The 23,185-nt window shown below is 34.4% G+C and overlaps 1 protein-coding gene across 1 annotated transcript in view; it reads left to right on the forward strand.

Moving 5' to 3' along the window:
- LOC145673261 (uncharacterized) overlaps nucleotides 1-23,185 on the forward strand; it is a 551,410-nt gene that overhangs the window by 406,316 nt on the left and 121,909 nt on the right. The window contains exon 2 of the mRNA XM_081742788.1: nucleotides 16,171-16,309. Coding sequence (XP_081598914.1) covers nucleotides 16,171-16,309 — 139 coding nt within the window. The remainder of the gene's footprint in view (nucleotides 1-16,170; nucleotides 16,310-23,185) is intronic.

The following is a 23,185-nucleotide window of genomic DNA, read 5'->3' on the forward strand; positions in this document are numbered from 1 at the left end:
CCGACAATGCCCCATTTTTCCCTATATAGAAGTACATTTTTCAAAAAATCCCTGAGACATCCCTAATTACCCTAGAATAATAATTCGACCGTCATTCTCTTCAGAATGGAACGGCCTTTCAGACGGTATGACTCACGTGGTCCTATCGTGTATGTGAGGCGGGAAAATGATGACAAACGGGATTTGTAGGGTAAAAATATCCCTTTTTTACCCCTTTGCCCCTCTGGTTCCCCCCCCTGTTTTAGCACTGGCATCGGAACAAAAATCTGGTGAATACTACTCGGTGGACTGAATGTTTGTGCAAAATTTCAATCTTCTACGTTCTAAAATAAGCCCGACAAAAAATAATGAACATAGGCTTAAAAAGGGAAAAAATACATTTTAAGATTATGACGTCATCACCTCCCATGTCTGGACGCAGGATGGTCTGAAACCATACGTAACGTCTTCTACAATGTCTCTGGACTTGAGAAACAAAAAAAACCGGACAAAAAAGCTCAAATAGAAGAGAAAGAACGCAATGTACCATGAAAAACGCATATAGTACAAAATGTACCATAAGATCCCCAAAGGGTTAAAGAACTAGACCGAGATGTTGACTCTAGCTATCCATCACAGACAACAGATTTTTTTTTAAAAAAATGCTTCTGTTGACGAATCATCGCTTGTAGTATCGCACGTTTACGAGAAATATATATTTATTAACGAATGGGATATGGATAGATATTGTTAAGATCACCGTTACCATGAATATGATAACATATTGACTTCCTTAACAAAGTCAGACTAGATTTTCGTTCTAGCTATTACAAAAACAGAATTCAATAGTGCTTTTGTTCAAAATTTCCTGTGTGGCGTAACGGACGGACGTACTAACGTTACAATCTTGTAAGACCAACTAACGTGATCCTAGACAAGACGTACATTTTCCTCTCTTCCATTTTCATAGAAATTGTGTAGTTGCAAAAATGCACGTCAAGTGTTATACTACAAAGGATCTAAACCATATTACACCATCTATCTATTAAAATGCAACAATAGCAACAAAGACTTTTTTTTTTTTTTACAATGCTAACATGCTGCAGGCATGCTAGCCCATTACAAGGGTTACGTCTTTTTCTCGAGAAGAGAAGGAATAGTAATATGGAAAGGAGGCAGCAGGGATTGTAATGTTATTTTTATGTTACATTCCAGCCCACAGTTCGCATAATTTTTTAGCTATATCAACACGGTCAAATTGCATTAAATAAGACGCACCACCTTGTGTGATTATTACCTTTTATTCCTTTTCACTTAACTTCATTAATAATAATATTTTTTCTTGTTAGTTATCATAGCAACTTTTAAATAAACAACTATCTGCTGTTACGGTATCGAAGTACAGTTTATACATATAAAATCAACATATATCTTCAGCTACTAAGATTAAATCTTCTTCCTTTCTATTTAGAATCAACAACATTATATGCTTTTCTTCTTCTTCTTATTCGCAACAGATTGTGTACTTTTATGCACGGCCTTTAGTCATAATCATTAGCATGGGTGATGAGATGGAGATGAGAGTGAGGTGCACTGAACGCCCCAACACAGTAAAGGGGAAAAGATTAAAAACGCCTGAGCTCCAACCTAAAACTTTGGATTACAAACTTTTGATTTACGGTTATTTCTAATTTTATATTTAACAAAGACAAATATTTTAAAGTATGTGTACTTCAAAAAAAAACATTTAAATACACCTTTCTCATAAAGTTTATTTTTTTTCAAATTATTGTTAAAAGCCTTTGTATTTTAATAAGCCTTCTCCTAAATCAACGCAAGTGAATTGTGCTGCCATCTTTGGAGTTCTTTTAAACTATACGTTTGAGGACGTTTATATGTTTGTGGCCAATCATTTCGACAATGAGATCTTGGAAACTACAGTCTCTAGAAAGATGACGTTTTCACTGATCGATTGCAAATTTTGTGTAGATTGTCCAGTTCTAATTGAATATTTAAAAAAAACACGGCTGTTATTTCTTTATTACTTTTTTTAGAGGTACACTGGAAATGTTGGAATTTTAAGAAAGTAAAAGGATCATATCCTATGAGTTACACATTCGACACCACATAGTTGTATATAGCGGTTGATATCTCCCAGGCGTTTGTTTCATGGCAAAATGATAATGAAAAAGGAAGGATAACCATTTCTCCAGTCTAAGATGAATCTTAATTGTTTCGAGTGTTTTGCGCAATGAACACCATATATCACTAACATTATAATTTATTGTGTGTGTAATGTATTTGCATATTACATACTGCGTGCAAGAAGAAAGAAAACACTGATCATACATAAATTAGAAACTCCAACCGGAAGTAGGCTCAAATCTTGCAAACCGTGCGAGATATTCCAAAAGTAATCGAAAAAATCTCCCGTTTGTGGTATCTCTTGCCAATTTATATCAAGACGTCTTTAACTTGTGTATGTAAAGGGACATGTACAGATGTGAGAAATAACAAGAAGTTTCATGCTCGTATGTGAATGATGCGCTGTGTAGAAAGCGCAAGTCCAGCTTTATATGTTTGTCTCCAATTCTTTCGACAATGAGATCTCGAAAACCACAAGTGCTAGAATCGTGCCATTCTCACTGGTCGATTTCAAATTTGTGCACATTATCCAGTTCTCATTCAAATTTTCAACAACCGTGTCGTAATTGCTCTATTCAACATTTTAGGGACCGTCTTGATCCCATAAGATTAACATTAATGCAGGCCGAAACTACGGTGTTAGGCAACCAATAGAGAAGTAACGTATGGCGGGTTGACAGACATTGCAAGTGGTTTGCTTAAATCTGAATGGCAAAACCTTTTGCATGCTGACAACTTCAAAGGCCTCAAGAGATGCAATGAGGCATACTCGGACGGATATATATATTTATTAGAAAAAGAATATGTTTCCACTTGATATCGTGTTACTTCTACAAATTTGCTACAAAATCACTCCAACATCTATACATAGCAATTCACTTCCTTTGTGAGTCTCCTATCCTTTACTTGTGTGAATAAGGAAACATGCACAGTGGGAAGAAAATTCATGGTCATAACAGAGCGATGCACTGAGTAGACAGCGCAAGTTTAGCTAATCTATATATTAAAATGCTAGGTTTATATGTTTGTTTCCAATCCTTTCGACAATGAGATCTCGAAACCCACAAGTGCTAGAAACGTGCCGTTTTTACTGGTCGATTGCAAACTTTGTATAGATTGTCCAGTTCTAATTGAATATTTAAAAAAACACGACCGTTATTTCTTTATTACATTTTTTAGAAGTACATTGGACATGTTGAAATTTTAAGAAAGTAAAGCATCATATCCTATGTGTTACACATTCCAACACCACATAGTTGTATATAGCGGTTGATATCTCTCAGGCGTTTGTTTCATGGCGAAATGGTAATGAAAAACGAAGGATAACCATTTCTCCAGTCTTAGATGAATCTTAATTGCTTGGAGTGTTTTGCGCAATGAACACCCTATATCACTGACATTATAATTTTTTGTGTGTATAATGTATTTGCATATTACATACTGCAAGCAAGAAGAAAGAAAACACTAATCATACATGAATTAGAAACTTTATCCAGAAATAGACTCAATCTTACAAATGGTGCAGATATTGAAAAGCTAATCGAACATCTCCCCTTGCCAATTTTCATTAAGACGCCTTTCACTTGTGTCTGTAAAGGGCCATGTGCAGATGTTGTGAGGAATGGCAAGGAGTTTCATGCTCATATATGAATCATGCGGTGTGTAGAAAGCGCAGGTTCAGCTAGTATTAATATATTATATTAGATCCCTACACACAGAACTAAATGTAGCCTATATTTGCGTGTTTGTGTGCTATACAAAACACACTATTCAGCCGTTAGAAACACATTTGAGTAAGAATCTTTGTCATACATTGCAGCTTTTGCCGTACTGTTATGCAACAGTAATTGCAGCGTATTCAAACTCAATAAGAGTCCATTGTTCCCTTTCATACTTGTCACTGTTGTACATTTGCAGACGCGTTTTCAAAAACATGCTACAGGGCTCTAGGAATGGTACGGCTGCAAAAGTTGCGTAAACATGATCGAACTTCAAGAGAAGCAAACGTTCTATTTGTACGAGAAGGAGGACGTGTCATTGTCATCTGTTACACTGTTGCCAACTTTGTTTGTTTGGCTATAGAAACAATGGGTCTTGTACGCGCTGAAACAGTTTATAGGCAAAATAAAGAAGGCCTATCTGACAGAGTCGCAATTGCCCAGGGACGTCATTTGGGAAAGGCAGCAGAAGCGGATCTAGCCCGGCGCCGGGGGTCTAGGTCCCCAGTTTTTTGATTGACAAAAATATTTGAAGCTATTACGTATATATTTATCATAGTCTGGGTCCTGGTTGTCCAATCCAGATTTAGCTTCTGAATCCGCTTGTGCCCCCCGAGTTTGAGAAATTTTCATGTGTTGTATATTTTCATATATTTTCATGAATTGTATACTGATATATTAATAAGAAACGTAAAAGTCTTCTTGGAAAACATTGCCTTGCCGAACAATACCTGAGATTACGCTAGTGCAGTCTTGTAGCATTCTTGCGTTGAATACCTGAAAAGAAACTTTTCAATTCTTTTTGTTAAAGAAAAATGTGAAACTACTTACGTCAGCAAATGCTCTGAACCTTCTCCCCTCTCTCTGCAACGCCTGATATGACACTACTGCTATGTATATATTAAAATCGCATCTAAAAGTAACTTTTTTAAAAATGGTTTTCTTAAAAGAGGAGGTGGTGATAAGTGATAAGGGAGTGACCTGGAGGGAATCTTCCACGATCTACTAAATTCTCTCCTGGACATTTATCCGACCGTACTCAACGTAGATTATAAGTATTTTTGCGGTATTTTTTTTCACTATTTGTGCACTGAAATTCTCTCTGCAGAAGATATGTACCGGTAGTTATCAGTGGTGTCTCATGTATTTTGATTTTTTTTTTTTTTTTTTTTTTTTAGGGAGGCAGGTTAATGTATTTTGATTGTTGCTTACTCTCTTCAAAAAATAAAAACAGAAAATACCATTGAGTTTTTTCATATTGCGTTAAATTATTATATATTGACAAAGATTTAACCAGAAAAGTGACAATGAACTATTTAGGATTTTTTTTTCTGGCCGACTGCAAAACGAGGTTAGCAACACTACTATCGTTCTGCCTGTCGTTTGTCTGTAAATGAAGGATACATGCAACATAACTGCCAAAAACGCGTGCAGAAAAGGCAACTTGAACTGATTTCCATCATATAATTTTGACTAAAATCAGTTTCCCAGAAAAGAAGGGGGTTCAAAATTTATGCCAACTGAGAAGCCGCTCAAGTTTGGAAATGTAATTTAGTATTTAAATTCTCCATTAAAAATAATTGCAGACACGTCCCACTTTTTTCGAAAATTCTTTTCTAAAGAGGGCATATTATAAGATTATTTATTTTCTCGTTTTCTGTTCATAAAATGACAAAGATAGATAGGCAGCTGACTCGTACAAAAGTATTAATTTTTAAAAAAAGAATAGTTAGCATTTGGTTTGTCCGAAATTCTTATTTATCACAATTTGATCGAAATGTGGATCCTAAGCGTAAGTAGAGAGATAAATTTTGCAAAAAAAAAAAAAAGTTTTTTTAGTGAAATTAAATATTGACAATAACTATAGCATATTGGAGGAGCTGGTTTTAAAAAAATCAATTTTGATTCGTATGCTAAGGGTATAACGGGGGTTCAAACATAGCTTATAAGTAGTGAATAAACATTGTGTGCTAGGGTTTACTTGGAGTTCGTCCATTTCTTTGTTCTTTCTTCATTAAAAAATCGCGTTCATTATCATCTCCCTTAACCTTGGACAATAATTTAGGACGTTAAATTCAAAAAAAAAAAAAAAAAAGGAACTTTCAAGTGTTTTCTATAAGCCTATTCCTTCCTTGCGAAGAACGGGAATTTTAGCTAGTGCAAGCGATAAGTAACATACATTAAGAATAGAACCAATTTTGCAGATTTTGTGTGGCAACATTGTGTCATCAAGTGAGAATCATTGAGCAGAGAACGGATAGGTTATGTTTTTGATTGGAAGTAAACAATGCAAAGAATTCCTGTCATCTTAGTATCACCAACACCACAATGCTTTCGTCAGAGAGAAGGAAAAATAAAACGACAATTGAAAGCAGAATACAGGGAGAAAATGTCAGCAAAGGATAATACAAGAAAAATAGAAAGGATAAAATACAGAACTGAAAGGGAAAAATCAATAGTTCAAGCAAACAAACGAAGAAATCAAGAACAAGATAAAAGTTGATAAACAAGTAGAGTACCTTTGGAGTGTATATTGTAAATGTAAATATCAAAACCACTAAGTTTTGTATCTTTTTACATTGGGGAATAAAGAAACTAATAATTAGGTTCAGCAGTTGAAGTTTTCAAAGAATAAATATTAGTGGCAGATCGTGACCTAGTTAGACGAATGTGACGCATTCATTAATTTAGATTCAGTCTATTTCTCCCTCGGTGCCCTTTATGCGAGAGGTCCCGAGTTCGTAATATCAAGTGTGGGGTTACGTGAAACCAGGAGCAAAACGAAAGAAATTTTGGGGACAAACATGGCAGAAATAAGAAAACTGGGTCCCGAAGATTAATTGGTAATTTGGTCGGGAGCAAATGATATTACTAAGAATGAGGCAAGCAATGTACTCAGAAAACTTAATAAACATTCTAAATACTGGAAAGATACAAATGTAATAATAATGTCAGTACCAAAGAGGCATGACCTTTCTGGCGTTTCATGTGTTAACGATAAAATTTTGTCAAAAAATCGGAAACTTAGAAAAGTAGCTACAATTCATAATATCACTATCATAGATGTAGAGGTGGAAAGAAAGGGATTCACAAAACATGCTCTGCACTTAAGCAAAGTAGGGAAAAGGAAAATGGCTAGAGAAATTATGCAAATAATTTTGAGATAAACAGAAACTCGCGAAAAGGTTATTTCTCTTAGTTGGGTAGAGTATACAGTAAACGAGAAGGTTACTAATCAGCAAAATTGCATTCGTTGCGGGGGGAATTCTGTGTAATAGAAACATTTACGAAAATTCGAATCACCGGAACAAACTCAAGTGATGTAAACAAAAGCGAAAAATGAAATAAAATGAAATCTTTAAGTTTAACGTCCCACGGTTATGCCGGTTAGGCTAAAGGAGACGGTGATAATGAGAGATGAGTGAAATGGTGGAATGAAGAAAGTGGGAGGAAACGGGAGAACCCCGAGAAAACCCACGAGCACGGTGTTTGTCCACCACAAAGTCCACACAGCGCGAGCTGGGATCGAACGTGGGACCCCAAGCACCGGAGGTGAACGCTCTACCACTGAGCCACCGCGCCCGCCTAAACAAAAGCGAAAATGAGGGCACTCAAGTAATGCAGAACATTGGGAAATCGACCCGGTGTAAAAAAACCAAATCACTTTAGTGAAGATTTTTTATGATTTTCACTATCTAGATTCTGCTCAAAATTGATGGCAAGTTTGCCAACCAAACAATAATGTATTGTGAAATACGATAATTTAAGCATTTATGCTATATTCGATAATGCTCTTGCTAGAATAGGTGAATATAGGATAATTTTAGAACGCACACTATTTTGCAGTTTTTGAATGTGCAAAATAAATTGTAGTTGTTCATTAAATAATTATAAAACACGAATACTGAGGTTTTTAAAAGTCATTCGCGGTAAAAATAAATCACTAACGACTTGAGAAATGAAACATGGTAACCATGTGTCTATTCTTTAAATTCAATTACGTTCGCGAGGGGGTGGAAGTATTGTTGTTGTTCAGATTAATGATAATAAGGATTCAAAAAGATGGTGATGACAGTGACATAGATTTTGAATTTGAAACTGAACATTACTGGATAAGTTTATTATATATTATTGCTAGCATTATACTTATTTTACAAATATCATTGCATAACAAATTATATTATAACTTTTTTAGTATACAATAATTTTAAAGACGAAAATTGGTAATACTGTTCTCTGAGGTTGGCAACTCTAATTGATGGTGGTCCACCTAGTATTTCTTGAGATTTTGTGTCTCTGAACGGACACGCAGACAAACAATAAATATACAGTATAAAGGCAATTTTTGCAACAAAAGTTCCTAAACATCTCCATGAAGGATATTTTTTCACAATAGGACAACTTAAACTAGTTTCAGGAACGAAATAATTTTTAACTGTAAATTTTGATACTAATTAGAACTTTTTCTACCTATTTTCTCACTTTGCTACTTATACTGGGTGTTAAAGATCTACACCGACAAACTGTAAGAGTCGATTCCTCACATCAAATTAAGAGAAAACGTTCACATGAACCTATGGCGAAAAGGGCATAGTTTCAGAGCTAGGGCTCTCCAAAATTGTGAAAAAGCCAAATTTCAAAGGGTCCTATTTCGAATTCGAGAGACTGTGAATGGTGGTTCTTATCAGCGTATAGGAAGCCACGCATACATAATCCAAATGTGCATATTTCATCAATTGTCAATAGGTGTAGAGGTATTCCCTACAGGGTGTAATTCTCAAATATGTTTCCAATAGAGTTTTCAGATATACCCTGATTTCAAGAAGGTTCCAAAGGAGGCAGGAGGTACAATAATGGACAAACAATGCTTCGAAGAAAAGTCGGAGCAGTGATGCCAATTGAAGGGAAATTTCCCTTGGCGCAGGGACATTTTCAGTAAATTTTGGAGAAAAGGGAAAAAGGGAAATTGCCTGTAATCTCTCAATATTGCAGGGAAATTTGAACCTCTCTTCAATCATTTATTGATTGAATGTATTTACGTATCTGATTAAGCTCATTAAAATGCAGTATAAATTCAACACCCTATTTGTTCCAAATATAATCCGTAGCACATATTTCACATAAATTCTCACAAGTTATCTTGCTTTGCATTGGTTAATATTTATCAACATTACACATCGATCAACATATTCAGTTAATTTCGAAACATCACAACAATGTTTATTTAAAATCTTTTATCAAAATTAGTCTTCCCATTGTTGAATTAAATGCAATGCAATAAGATGAAATATTTCTCAATTAAATTATCACTCCAACTATTAAAACAGTTTGGTTTTTTCAATCAGAAGATGTTTTCCCAACCAGAAAATTGATTGTGAAGAGGGTTAATCGATGTAAGAGAAGAAACTCTACGTGTCGTGAATGTAAATATGTATATATGGGCGAATACTGGCTCATTAGTGTATGTGTGTTTGTGCAAGTTTACACATTTTCTTGTGACTGTGCGCACAGAATTATAAATTCTTAAGAATTTCGCATCTCTAAACTTTGATTTAGTTTGTATTGTGCTTACGAACATTCCTCGTGTACAGCCAAAGACAGTAGCAGCAAGAGTTTTCTTTGTAACTGTTCGTATTCGTTTCAGTAAATATGGGAGTGCTGTTCTTACGTAAGTACATATCAAATATATACTTAATAATTTCTTTATACCTTAGGTTACATTAATATTAAAATCTATCATGATATCTAGGATAAAAATTAAATTTACATAATATTTATATTATATTTTTATAATGATTTATTTAGGTTGTCCGTCCTGACCGAGGTATTTATAGGGTTTTTCCTCAGTCACACTAGGCAAATGCAGAGATTCCACCTTTAACATAGATCCTAGCCTACACCTTTCCATATCCTTTCCCCTCCTCTATCGCGACGTCTTGGATACCTAAACAACAAATCAAGTTCAAATTCTGCGTAAGCTAAAAGGAAGGTTGTCAGGTATCTGCTTGTATGTGGTTATAAGATTGGGGTGAGGGGGTGGAAGAAAAAACGACTAAAAATACGTTTACTAAATACAGTACTTGAACGGTTTGGATGAAGGGAAATTTTGTCCCGAAAAGGGAAATTCTGAAGCTTGTGAAGGGAAAACGACTCTGAAGAAATTGGCATCACTGAGTCGGAGGTGTTAGGAACGGCAGCTCGATGTTTCTTTGTGTTCGGAATAACGTGTGATGATATGTATTTCGTCACGGTATATTTCACGATTTCTTCACTTATAGGCGTGAAAGAAAACATCGCACCATGCGTTTTCCCGAGTACTAGAAACCTTGCTGCTGACAATCCTTAACACTTTCGGCATCGCGCCAAAGGATTCCGTGTTCACTGCTATCAAGGCTTATAGTTTGCCTACTTTGGAACAATCATAAAGTCAGAGCATATCTCAAAATTCGGTAGATGGCATATCTGGGAATTTCAGCCTCCATGGAATAATCTGTACACCCATTAAACATTAACGAAATATGCAATTTTGGATTACATATGCGTGACTTCCTTTATGCTGGTAAGGACCATCATCCATAGTCTCTCGAATTCGAAATAGGGCCTCTTGAAATTTGGCTTTTTCGAGATTTTGGACAGCCCTAGCTCTGAAACTATGCACTTTTCGGCATATGTCTATATGAACTTTTTCTCTTATTTTGATATGCGGAATCACCTCTTACAGTTTGTCGGTATAGTTCATTAACACCCTGTATACTGTAGAAGGGGTTTTTGGGAGATATGTTTTTTCAACCTTTTTTTGCTTACAGGTTATAAGTGTTTTTCTAGCTTTTAAGAACTGATTGTATGTTGTAGGTTCTTCTGCACCTACTGTGGTAGTGATAAGCTTTCGGCATCTTTACTTTTGATGCTGCAACATTTTTATTTTTGTGGTGGTCTAATTTCCACCCAAGGGGGTAATTGGGTACAAAATGATTAAAGCCATTGCCGGTGCACATAAACCCGTGGGAGTGATTGGGTGTAAATGAAGAAAACTCAAGCTTTCATTTGGAAAATTTAATTTGCATTCCACTTTAAAACTAAGAGTTTTATGTGGCATAGAAAAAAATATTCATTTGTTTACTCAAAATAAGGAGTAACATATTTCTAAATCTCAAAGATACCTTTTTAAGGCTTCCCGTTATTGTTTATAACATAGTATATTGTCCTGTGAACTTACCAAATGTAAGATACTTGCGGCATATAAGGCCCACCTAAGTATAAATGCTTTATTACGTAAATATATATAATGTACTAGACAAAAATTTATATGTATATTATTTGTCAATGTTTTATATATCTTATGGTGTACATACTTTAATTTGAACGTATTGAACGCTAAATGTATGAAAAACGTATTGAAAGATAAACATTCAAATGGCCTTATTACCCGCACGGTAGGAAAATAAGACCCACCGTTTGAAATGTAAAATTTTGCGACCTGAGAGACCACTGGTTCCAAATAACACCTAATATTTTAACAGCACTTCAAATATTAGTAATAAAAGAATATTTAGTAACAAGATGGAGAACGGGATAAGGTCTCAGTAGATGTTTACTTCGATAAATCTTCGATGTCAGCCGTTCATGTAACACTCTCTTCACATGACAGCATTCACTTTGTTAGTGGATGTTGGCGAACTAGGTGCAAATTCAGAATCAGGAATTGCTGTAGGATCCAAAGAAACTAATTCAGTTGCCCTAATCCATTGCATTGATAATACACTTACAAGGAATGTGCGTGACCTCTAACTTAGAACTGCACAGAAACGTACTTACTAGAATATACCAAGCTCATCCCAAAAACGAGCTTTTGGGCTCATTCCCTCCCCTTTCAATCACAAACGATACTTAAGGGTATGAATGGACACACACATACGCCTGTATGCACAATGAGGTCACAGGTATGAGCCATTCACATGCATTAAAAATAGAAGTTTACATTATGAAAAGGACATGCAGAAGTCGAACCTCGGAACTCCCATAGTCAGCAACTAGGCCGGACACTTTAGACCGCTCTACTACAGAAGCTAGTACTGACCAAGAAAGAATAACAAACTGACATACATTCAAGTCGCCAGTTTCTCAGTATTTAACAACGCATACATGTTTAGTAGGATAATCAGGGCCAATAGAGTTTGGATGGGCATTATTTAACGACTATGTGCGTGTTATTTTATATATCATCATTTACAAATACATTTTGGACTTAAACGAAATACCTACTATCCCAAATACTAAACACTATAGTCACCACAAATATACAAGATATTTCGAGTTAGCTTTATTCTACACAGAAAAAATAAAATTTTCTTGCCTCTGTAAGTTATATCAGCATATGGAAATTGGCTTCTCGATTCTTCAATATTGCCAGTGTTCCATATAACCACGCATAGGAAGACGACCTCTCTCAAGTAGGCATTGTGTAAGTAATCACTACTTGCGATGTTGCCAGATTTCATCTATTGTGTTTCTAACCTAGAACATTTTGCACTAGGCCTTATTTCCTTCCGGGCCCTATTTGCCGAAAGTACCTTATTACATACGAAAAAAAAACTATAAGTGGTCAAATGGCCAAAAACGTAAAAAAAATTAGTTAAACCAAGAGAACAGGTCCTGATATTCAAACAAACATAGGAGAAGGTAATAAGACCAACGCTCAATAACTATAAACTATTACAATAGAACATGTGTTCTAACTCTGGATTCATAAACAAGTCCTATTTACAGCATCAGAACTATTGGCATAGACAACGGCCACTGGAGACTTAAGTTGAACACTATAAAACAAAAATGTACACCATAAAAGACAAAGATAGCACTGCATTTAAAGCAAAAAATGTTCACTTGAGGCATGAATTCTAAGCAAAAAATGTTCACTTGAGGCATTTCACCCATTTACCCCCGCATCATGCGCCCAATTACCCCGTGGGGGTAATTGGGAAGAACAAATTTTAACAAAATTTTAACTGTCTCACAGTGAAGATTCAAGGTTGCTGCTCTTCACGGCACCATCCTTATAATTTTTTTAAAGCAGCAGTAAAAAATCAGGATCAAAACATTAACAGATGAGCGATTTACTGTGACTCAAACCAAAACACGCACAAACCTGAAACTTGGTTTCAAATATGTAATTTCTCAATCAAATCAGTTTTTAGTTTTTTGTGATTATTAAACCTTCTCAAAATTCATCAAAGATTTTTTTTCTGATCAACATCTACCCACCCAAAATTTGGGTGTAATTAAATTCCATAGAAATATACCGAAATGCAAAATATAAATTTTTAAAAAGTCTTCCACCCAATTACCCTTCCACTCAATTCCCCCCTTTTTTACCCTCCTTCACCCCTTTTTTGTTCCATTAAGAGAACATGCTAGTGTTATACATCAATTACGTCTACCTAACATCTTATTTATTTATTTTTTACAAACTCAGAATATCTTGAGGAAGTTTGCCCATAATATTTTCCAGTAAATTTCCAGAATTATCGATCTCAATTCCAAAGAGAAAAATACCAAACTGTCATCTAAAGGAAAAAGCGATCGCTGACATCTGAAATTAACGCCAGAAGCAATTACTTTTTTCAGCCTTTTTGTTAATTTTTTCACGAATCTTGAACGTATGAACCTATTGTTTCCCTTGTTAAAGGAAAAAAATAGATATTGTTCAACATTCAATATATAATTACGATATTGCCTGCAAGGAAAACAGAACAAAACAGTTTTATTTGCTTTAATTTCCATGCTAATTCAATTTCCCGATGTACAATGAAGGTATATGTTATTGACATAATATCAAGTCTTTATAAGTGTATTGAGCTTGGATATGAAGTTGACTGTTTAAACTTTTAAACTTTTTTTAGTTATTAGTATTATTATTTCTTTACTTTCGTACACATGCTTTGCAAGTAGTAGCTCTTCATCCTATGAAGATCTCTCTTCGCTCGAGCTAGTAAATAAAAAAAAAGAAAGAAAATATATAACACAATTACATTCTACTTAGGGAAAAGATAATTGAAATTCGGAAAGTCAAAATTTGCAGAAGATAAACAACCTCTGCATGACTTAGTATGTGTATACTACTATTCTTCCCGAATTAACTGGTGATCTTCACGGCTGCTCTAATGATCTTCAGTCAGCTCAGAACAACGTTTCCAACGCTGAAATGTGAGACATTTGACCGACATGGTGTATGCTCTTAGGCAGATGATAAGTTATCATATTTTGTCATGGAGTGAAAGCTAACTCAATTTCCTTCCACTTCAAAATTACTTTTTTTTTAAGTCAAAAGTTCCAGTATATTTCAGTGAAAAATTTTCTTGTAGGCCTTATATCTGGAGAACTACATATAGTGTAGCCAAACCCCAACTATCATTTAACTCCGTATGATGTACTTATTCCATAAAAAAAGAAAAGAAACGAAAAGAAAGAAAAAGAAAAAAAACGAAAATTCGATTTACTGGTCGTTCAAATATTTTGTTGCCCCTGATCCAAAAACTATTGTCCAAGACCGCAATCTTTCGATCCATTTTTTTTTAATCACTCCTAAAATTCTTCTTTGCTTTAGTAAACAATCGCAAACCCTCGGTATTTCTACAGCATACAACGACTGACAAAATTCTTCAATGCAACTCTCTTTTGATACATCCAAGCATTGTTATGCATAAGTAATCAAAGTCTTATTTAACAGCTCTGTCCGTCCATCTGTCAATAGATATCAGAGCAAAAACGGCAAAAGATAACAAGAAGGTATGGATTCAGGCGCCCCAACAATAGATTTAATCTTTACCCTTACCAGATTTTTGCAACCGAAAGCGGTCGAAATAGACCATTTCTGGTTTCAATGTAAAACCCAATACAGCAAAAGTAAATAAATAAAAGATAACAAAATACGGTTTGTTCACCTGAAGCGAGCATCTTGAGGATATATCCTTTTTCTGTCCTTATCACTATACTAACATTGGAAATGATCGAAATAACGACAACTTCCGATTTCGACATGGATCCTTATAGAGCTAAAGTGATAATAAAAATCGAGAGACGTTTTCGTTGGTAAAAATTTAGTGTCTTTAAAATAAAATCAATCTCTGCTTTAATCCTTCTTTTGAAACCAGACGTTGTAGAAATCTGTCGTTCCCAGTTTTAATAGATTGTAATATATTTATTAAGAATTTATTTTCTTTCTTTCGAGGTTCAATGCATTAACAAGTATAGCAACTCTCAAGCTCCATCATAATACCTTCTTCAAACTAGACATGCCTTCAGACACTCCTAATGTGTTATGAGTACCAGCTAAATACGAATATAAGCTAAATACGTTACGAGTATAAGCTAAATATATTAAGAAAGTTGTAGTTTCAAAGAAAATATTTAAGCATGGTTCTTTTATTGAAGCAAATTATATAAAAGTATCTTATGTATAGTACACAAATGTGTTTCATACATTAAATACTACTATACTATGTATACTGGGTGTATCAAAAGTCCGGGTACATAGACTAACTCTTACGTGTAAAGATACGAAAAAATATATAGAACGAGAGAAGAATTGTTGGAAATAGGTGGTTTTGAATTTAAAATAGTGGATTTTTCACTACTTGTTTGGGCTTCTCAGTGGTAAAGCATCCAGTGTTAAATTTAAAAGGTAACTTTTCCAATTCAGCAGGCTCTTCAAATGGAACGTAAAGAAACACAAAATGGCGCTGCGAATTTGCATATTGTTGTGTGAGGAACCTAGAATCCCTCTAATCCGTTGTCAATTAATGCTGTAATATTGGTATGGTGAGGGTCCAAGGAACAGTTGCTAAACTGGCAACATTGCGTTTTCGCTTAACATAGGACACCTTATCAGTGGGGAGCAAAACTAGTTGGTACGATTGGAAAAAATCCACCATTCTAGATTGAATACCACCTATTTCCGATCACTTTCCCCTTCTTACCATGGCCAATGCTCAACAAAGTTGGCCAATGCTACAGACTTTTGATACACCAAATATATACAGAATTATTGTTTACATAATATAATAACTCAAACTGTTAAGAGAATAATTGATTGCCTCTCCATGTAATTGTCAGAATTATTTCTTCACAGGCAATATAATTAAAGTGATTGAAATTCGAGGAATTAATAGCATACGCAAATTAGGATGTTGCAGTTGTTAGTTCTCAGTAATTGTCTGGTATTAATTGATAACAGCCTGCAATTGTACTTATATTCAATTCTTTTTTTCTAATATATATTCACTGACTTTTTCTAATATATAGTTTTCTCTTTCTTTATTTCTAATTTCAGTGACGTTAGGTCTATGCAAAGATATGTGCAAAGGTAAAACCCATTTGACCGAGTGCCTGAAACAAATTCAACCAATCCTTGCCAAAACTGAGCTGCAAAGAATTCCGAGTTCCAAAGAAGAAGTAGATATTGCTTGCAGGTAAGTGTGGATAGAACATAGTTATCATAAGCGTTTTAAAGGCTTTTACTAGTTCAACTTGTAAATAACAAAGAAGAGACATTAATAAATACAAAATGTTTAAAACTCCGTGCTAAATTCAACTCTTTCTTTAAAAATTGTTATAAACAATGATTTTAAAGCTATTGTCATTGTAGAAATTTGGCTGACCAATAGCAATATTGATAATGTGATAAGGAATTGTTTGAAAACAGATACGCAATCATTCAGTTGGGTAGAAATCCGATTTCGATGGGTTAAAAAAAAAACAGATGTTATTGTTCTCTTAGCAATAAAAAAGGACTTCAAACTTCAGCTGCTTCCCCTATATACATAATATTGGATTATGTTTTTGTAAAAACTAATGTAAATAATGTTTTTTCTCTATCTGTGGATCTAGTATATTTTCCACCTCGATCTAACAACTTTGCATACCAAAATTAAGTTGATTATTTGTGTAACTTTTTACAACCAAGACACTAATATTTTTCCAATAAGCTATTGAAACCAATCATATATAACCGAAGTTTATTTTGATTTTATTACTTCCACAAATACTTGTCGAGAGTTATACAAAAACTCTAAATAATATTAAAAATGAACTAGGCAGACCATTAAATCTAGTTCTCACAAATATAAATGATATCGAAATAACACATAAAGCCCAATCATAAGTGTCTGAAGATATCCATCAACCTGCTTACCTTATAGATTTTCGGTATCGTAAGAACATCCATACGAAAAGTGCATCTATTGGATCCGATTATAATTTCCATAAAGCTATTTTCAAAGAGTTATATAGGGAAAGTACATCCTCCAACTGGGAAACGATAGGTAATAGTTCTATGGCTCACGAAGCTGTTGATGTTTTATATAATGTAATGTATGATCGTTTTAACACGGCGTAACACGTAACAAAATTAATCAGAAATATCAGTTTGGTTCACGTCTATATCTTTATTAATTAATAAAAAAAAATATTACAATCGGAGAAAATAGAAACAATAGATATCATTTAAATAAATTTACTAACATACTATCAGTTACATAGACTAACATACTATTGAAAGAAAACGGTAAAAATAAAAAAGGTAGTAAACGAAGAGCAATGTAGAGGAGTCGCTAAAATTAATTCTCTTTAACGAGGGCGATTACGAAACATCACCTACTAATTGAAATCCTGATTATTTTCCAATAAAGTAAATTTCAATAAACTTTCTTGTTATTGTTCGTCCCTCAATGCATAGTCATGTCATGGTTAATTATCCCATATCGGACTCCCGAAGAAAACTCATCGAAACAACTTATTGACCGCGCCAATAGCGACTACTCTAAGTCATGACTCCGTTTTCTTTCATTCAGAAATAGAAAAGAAAGAGAAGAAAGTAGAAGGGTAAAAGAAGGAGGTAGGAAAAAGGGAGGAAAAGAAAGAAAAAGAAACAAATAGAGTATTTTATTAAGGAATAGATTACTGGATAATTCTGGGAATATAGCGAGAAGTCGAGAAAGTTGTTGAAAGATGAATCATTTTAAATGTTATTAACGACTACTCAATTTTGGAATGCTTCGGAATAGACACATGTTCCCTCATACCATCCAGACCTAGCTCCAGGCACCACGTTTGTAGGGTTGCCCAGATCTAGACCAGGAAACGAGAAAATCGAAATCATTTTTTTTGTAATGTTATTCCAACCGGTAATTGATAACCATCCAGCATCTGAACTCTGTTCTCTAGGATCGACCACACATATGAATTAGCCCAGAAAGAAAGAAAAAAAATCAAACTTATAAACTCAATATAAATTTATGTATCGTATCAATAAGAGCTTCAACTTCCTGGAAGAAAGATGTCGTATTTAGGCTCATCCTGCTATTTTGTTTCACTCCTAGAGCCGATTTAAACCGTTAGTAGCGGTCCTTCATGACCTAGGTTATTTACCTTAACACATATATTAAAACATGACACATATATTATAGATGTTAATATGACAAATGATATAACTAAAATTACTTAAATTAAATCTATCATGCATTCACTCGCTCACTCACTCAGGACAGTGTATATATGTTTAAAGGAAACCAACTAACTACAAAAGTACAAATAGTTTATTACATTCATAGTGAGAAAAAAAGACAAAACAAATAATTATGAAGAAAATATTAAAAGCACAAGTTCTTGGTTATATATCAATAGAATACATAAAGTTATACTTTAGTAAATCTTTATATGTTCAATCATATTGACAAATGGAAAGAAAAAAAATAATTACATGTATCATATCTTAGGCATGCTAAAGCAAAATTATGATTTGCGACATACGCAAAGGAGGCACTTATTTCACTTAAAAAAATATGGACAAAGAGGAAAGAAAAGAAAAACTTTTAGGTGTACTAGAACTTATGAGTCTCTACCTCACATTGAGCAATAAAATATTAATAATTCTGAGCGTTCAAATCACAAATCACGCACTACTCGTAGTGTCCAAAAACATTTCGCTCCATTTAACTTAGTTTGTGTTTATATATATATATATATATATATATATATATATATATATATATATATATATATATATATATATATATATATATATATTGGTTTATAAAACCATTCATCAACTATATTTAGTTTGTAACTCTTAGCAGTTTATATCTGCACTCGCACACTGCGACGTTTATACCCATCTAGGGATTTTGAAAAATCACTTTCCGCCAGAGGATGTTTCTCCTCTTAGACAGTCCAATTCCAAACTTATTAATTGGATAAAATTCAAGTTACTTGTTTAACACTGGGACACGTCATGAAACCTTTCCTTTATCCAGGGTCACTTTTGTATATATGTATACATGGTTCGGGTTTAAAACGATCTTCCCCAGGTGTACGGAGTATGATGGTTTAAATTGAGGATAAAAAAACTGGTCAAGTCACAGGATACATATGCAGGTGAGAAGGATTAAAGGTACACTTTCCACAATGGTTTTAGGTTGGTAGTTCAGGGATAATATTCATTATGATGTGGGTTACGTTTATACCTGCCGTTACTTCTCAATACATGCCATTAAATAATTACATAGGTTATCATTTACATCTATTCAGAAGAAAAGAAAAATTACTTGAGTGCACGGCGGTATTCTTGACAAAATCTATATTCTTATATTCGTCGGAAAACTTACTGGTAAACTATAGCAACCAATACACGTTTGGGGGGACAGACACGAGCGCTCTTATATATATCCATATAATACATTTAATATCATACTTTACTTTAACATCATATCCACATACTAAGCACATGTACATTTCGACGTATTCATTTATCTCTCTCTATATATATTTATATTCAATAAATGCGCACACAATTTAAGTAATAACCCCAACAATAATTTTAGAAAAGGTTGCAAACACTGTACAAGAAAACAAATGACTTCCGACATTACATATAGAAAAGAATTGAATTTTTTTATCTGATACCGCGCGTCTATAAATTTTAACTTTCATATATTCAATTAGTGCTTAAATAATTTTAAAAAAAACTTTGTGAGGCAGTCACGTAACACAGAACATTCCTAAAGATATAACTAGATAACCTAAAATACAATTTCTGGGCCCAGGTTAACTACAAGATAAACGAAAACCAAAACAGAAAGGAAAGTGACCAATGGATTAAAAAAAACTTAAAGGGACGACGGTGAAAGAACGTAATTAAAGTGTCGTCAAATACGAAGTCTTTATTCATTTCGGCGATAGGTCAAAATGTGATGGAGGACCCAATCATTATCTACTTTATCCATGAATCGTGTCTTGCAACGTCTCAGCTGGTAATTTCAGATCAGAGTTGTACGTTAAATAAATCGTAAGCGACAAGTTCAAAATCGGGAGGGGGAAGGTTGAAATTAAAAAAAACTCTAGAGAAGAAGTAGAAGAAGGATAGGTAAAAAGAGAAGAGACAGAACACTACAACTACGAAAGATAAGGGGTCGAATTTACGTATACAACATACTATAACCAAATATTCTCTTTTATGCCAAAAAAAGGTTCGGCTTACCAAATAAATAGCCGATAAAAGATCTCTGCGAAGATGAGACAAGTCTGTGTCCCCGATGGGATTTTCGGAAAGACAAAGGCTTTAGGGAAATCCCACCACTCACCGTATCCGGTCAACACCCTTGCAGATCCCGGAATCTTCCGGAAGGTTAGAGACGACGCTAATTTAGAATTTCAAAAAAAAAATATTCATCCAACCTCTCGGAAAGTAAAAGAATCCAGAATAGTAATGAAACTAGAGTAATAGCTAAGATATCCCTAATTAGTGATTTGCCAAAAAAATTAAAATAACTGGATTTTGGATCGGTAATTTCTATTGCCAAACTTCACCGATAGCTCCCCTTCGCAGAATGCGCTAAATTCTGAGGCATCGATTAATTTCCATCACTATCTAGTTTGAAAACTAAGAAAAGAAAACGAAAATATTCAAGGGGGAGGGGTCGATGCCCGGGTACGGTATAATAAATTTCAATAACTAATTATTTTGATTCTGTAACCCTGTCAGAGCTGTCGCCTCCATGAACATTGTAAGCTAGCCCGAGTAGGTAACGTGAAGAAAAAAAATCTCACGGAGCAGGATATTCTATTTTAAAACCGACCAGAAAATATAATTCACTACAGCCCCGTTCTACAGCTACTATTGTCTTTTGCATAATTGATTATTAAATATGTCTAGTCAGCGATTGTACGATGCTACCCATGCTATCAGATGATATTACTATGGTTGATCATTACTATAACACATCAAACTACAAAGTATTACCATAGTCCGACTATATATCGCCCTCCGGTCCGCGTGATATTCCGGTGCAGGGGTCAGAACCTGAGATGTTTGTAGCTATACGTATCTATTCAATATATATATATATATCAACACGTGGCGAAGTATGCACTGGGCTACTATATATTTAACTCTATGGGTGTCCTATCTTCTATATTCATCTACTACAATATTCATATACTTCATATTCATATTCATATTCATATTAATATTCATATAATATTCATATCATCATCTTTTTCATTTACTACGACGCTATATTCTACAAACACCCTGTTTCCTCTATCTACGCCCAGCCTACATACACATTTCATCATAATACTTTAAAATCTATAGTCACAACAAACATTTCCCATTCCGATCGCTGCACGACAACCTCACTCGAACTCAAGACTCTTTCACCACACACACAATACTATGTAATACCTGGTAGCTTTATTAAGAAAGAAAAAAAATCATACGTATGTTCACTGGAAAAATAGAATTATCTGCGATAATATTTAATGTTTATGAAATTCTGACAACAATGAAATTATTCTGCAGCCACAAAAAAAGAAATGAACATTTAATATAATTTCAAAGCGAAGAACTAGTATCATATCGCCCGACTTCTGTTAAGAAATTACGTATCGTTTATTTACTTAAATATTTCGATTTCTAGACTAAGCAGAATGTTGTAATTTTCAGAATATATTAATTTTGGGTCACTTAACCTAACTATACATCCATATGGGCTGGGAATTATACCTTCTAGGTTTTATTTCGAAAAGAAAGGTCAATTCCATGGAAACTAAATCACTAAGAGCATCGACATAAGAATGACGGTTAGTACTGACTTTTGACACTAGGGGCTAGCGACGATATGATCAACCCTTGAACCACTGAATGTGACCTTGTACACGGAATTATTGTACTATATTACGTTCACTTTCAAATATTGTTTATAAGTTCATTTAATGACGGAATAATAAAAAAAATTATCGCATAGTAAATACTACACTGTCTATATCTAATTATCTCACACACTCTTTCATCACTTAACTACCACAATTACTACTACTAGAAAATGTTTACTACATTACGAACACATACATGCCACATCCATACTACACACTACATTAATACATGTTATACTAATAAATATACACAGACAACATTCAGATTTTACCATTTTAAATCGGCTCTATGAAAGATAACGAAAGGAAAGGGAAAGAAAAGAACAGGGCCAACTGGCCCTTGTATTCACTAAATCACATTCTTAACTCAACCTGTTTAATCAATGCCCCCGAGGGGACGTATCAAAGTGTTGACTAACAATAGGACCCCTGCCCTGAAGGGGCAGGAACCCTGAACAAACTACATGTTCAACTCATCCCGCTGGAAGCTGTACTCCCAATTTGGGAGTAGACAGGAGCCCTCTTGAAACTTTACACGTGCATTATGATTACTATCCTAACTACAAAGAAATTAAATACCGCCATGTTACTAATAAATAAATACAAAAAGAAATCACATTCACTACATACACGAAAACAAACGGCAGTGAGGCAGGCCTTACGTAACTCGAAAAGAAATAGTTTTTCAGGATAAGAATATTTTAAGGGAGAAAACACTACTCCTCCGAAACTGTTTGTGGATACCTAAGAACAACTCGCAAACTGATGCACTTCGCAGAACCTGTCCATCACTAACTATATCTGCACAACATGGCGTCACCGAGTTATGCTTCCTATTTTAGTTCTTCAGTCCGGTTTTTACTATGAAAATCTAGCAAATTATGGCTCCTTAGCTTCCTGGATGGTAGTTATTCAACTATTATATTAGTTTTACCTTTTACTGCAGCTTTTCTAGCTCCTTTCTACCTTTCTGAGCTGGAAGATCCGAGTCTGGCTGTTGTCAGGAAAATTTTCAGGCATGGAATGGGAATAATCGCGCTCTAATATCATAGCGTGGGTGAATCCTCCAATCAAAACAAAGCATTTTTGGCGGTGGGGCTTTGAAACGAATACAATTTGGTAAAATCTGGATTAAA

This window comes from Thermobia domestica, chromosome 16, assembly GCF_964235325.1.
Source record: "Thermobia domestica chromosome 16, izTheDome1.hap1.1, whole genome shotgun sequence".
NCBI classification, from domain to species: domain Eukaryota; kingdom Metazoa; phylum Arthropoda; class Insecta; order Zygentoma; family Lepismatidae; genus Thermobia; species Thermobia domestica.